This window comes from Malaclemys terrapin, chromosome 12 (genome assembly GCF_027887155.1).
Source record: "Malaclemys terrapin pileata isolate rMalTer1 chromosome 12, rMalTer1.hap1, whole genome shotgun sequence".
Taxonomy (NCBI): Eukaryota; Metazoa; Chordata; order Testudines; family Emydidae; genus Malaclemys; species Malaclemys terrapin.
In genome coordinates, this window is record NC_071516.1 from 47,030,690 (window position 1) to 47,032,049 (window position 1,360).

Here is a 1,360-nt window from a genome sequence, read left to right on the forward strand (position 1 = left end):
AGAAACCGGGTTAGCGGCTGAGGAAGTTCCCCAGCAGATGTACCGCAAGAGGGCCCTGCACCCAAGTGCAGAGCTGTCATTTCACAGCCTGCTGCTTCACGTGGTCTCGGATTCCCCCGCAATTTCCCCCTCCCCTTGCTCTTCGACACCCTGCGGAAGCCAGAGAGCCTAGTTCACGGGCAGTAGCAGGCTGCTGTGTGGTTAGCACCGTAGGCACTCAGCAGGGGAGAGCTGCACTGCAAAGAAAGTTGGTGGATCTATATTTTAAAGACATCCTTCCCGCCTCCTCCTCACGGCTGGGGAAGGCAAAAGGGAGAAGCTTGTCTCTGCAGCTCGGGAACAAGGTTCTAGCTCACCTGAACCCCTGAAGATGTTCCTCACCTGGGTCTCAGTCGTTGCAATATTTTCCACTCTCGGTGAGTAAGATTTCAGATCTATTGGGCCAGATCCTCAACTGCTGTGAGTTGTCACAACTCAGTGGAAGGCAGTGGAGTAACAGCAAGTCCCAGGAGATGCGGAGTTAGCTCCAATTTTTTGTTATTAAACCACCAGTTTATAAAACTTAACCCCTCCCCTCCGTTTTTGGAAGTTTGGAAGGTAGATAAACATCCCTGGTTGGAGCTCAGAGCTGTCTGAATCCATGTGACGTTTTTTTCCCCAGAAAGAGCCAATGGAGAGCCAGTGACCCAACCTGATGCCCGAGTGACAGTATCCCAAGGGGAACCGGTGCTGCTGAAATGCACCTATGACCCTTCCCAGTCTCCAAGGCTCTGGTGGTACGAGCAGCACCCAAATGAAGCCCCTCGCCTCTTGCTGGGAGACTATGAAGCATTCAGTGATGAGGAGAGAAGGAGCCGGCGGGGGTTCTCCGCCACACCCGACAAACAGGGGAAGACCTTCCACCTGAAGAAAAGCTCCAGCGAACTGCGCGACTCCGCCGTCTATTACTGCGCCATGAGCGACACAGTGATTGCACCCAGCAGGGTCGCTGCACAGAAACCCGCTAGGGGAAGAGGAGGCGGCACTAAGGAGGTGTGGGTCAGAGCCCCAGAGGAACAGACTCTGCACAGCTCCAGTGGAGTCAGTGACTCCCACCCCGCGGGTGTGACTGTGCAGCGCTCCAATGGGGTGAACGGGCCAGACCCCAGACTGCTGGGACTGGCTGGAGCTCAGTGGAAGCAAATGATCCAGTTCCTCAAAATGCTTAAAACCAGCGAGGAATTGCCCAGGAGTCAGCTGAGCTGCCCTGGTTCCTGTCAGCTGAGATCCGAGCCCTTAAACTAGGACATTGGGGTCTCCAGCGACACTCAAATATTAGTTACATATTCCCAACAGAACACACAAAATACAAATCCCGAAA

At 54.2% G+C, this 1,360-nt stretch overlaps 1 protein-coding gene across 1 annotated transcript; it reads left to right on the forward strand.

Annotated features, from left to right (window-relative positions):
• Positions 1-285: 285 nt before the first annotated feature.
• LOC128846165 (uncharacterized) lies at positions 286-1,284 on the forward strand. Its single transcript, XM_054045221.1, has 2 exons — positions 286-416; positions 662-1,284. Exons 1-2 carry the CDS (start codon positions 371-373, stop codon positions 1,282-1,284), a joined length of 669 nt encoding a protein of 222 aa, XP_053901196.1. The 5' UTR covers positions 286-370.
• Positions 1,285-1,360: the final 76 nt, after the last annotated feature.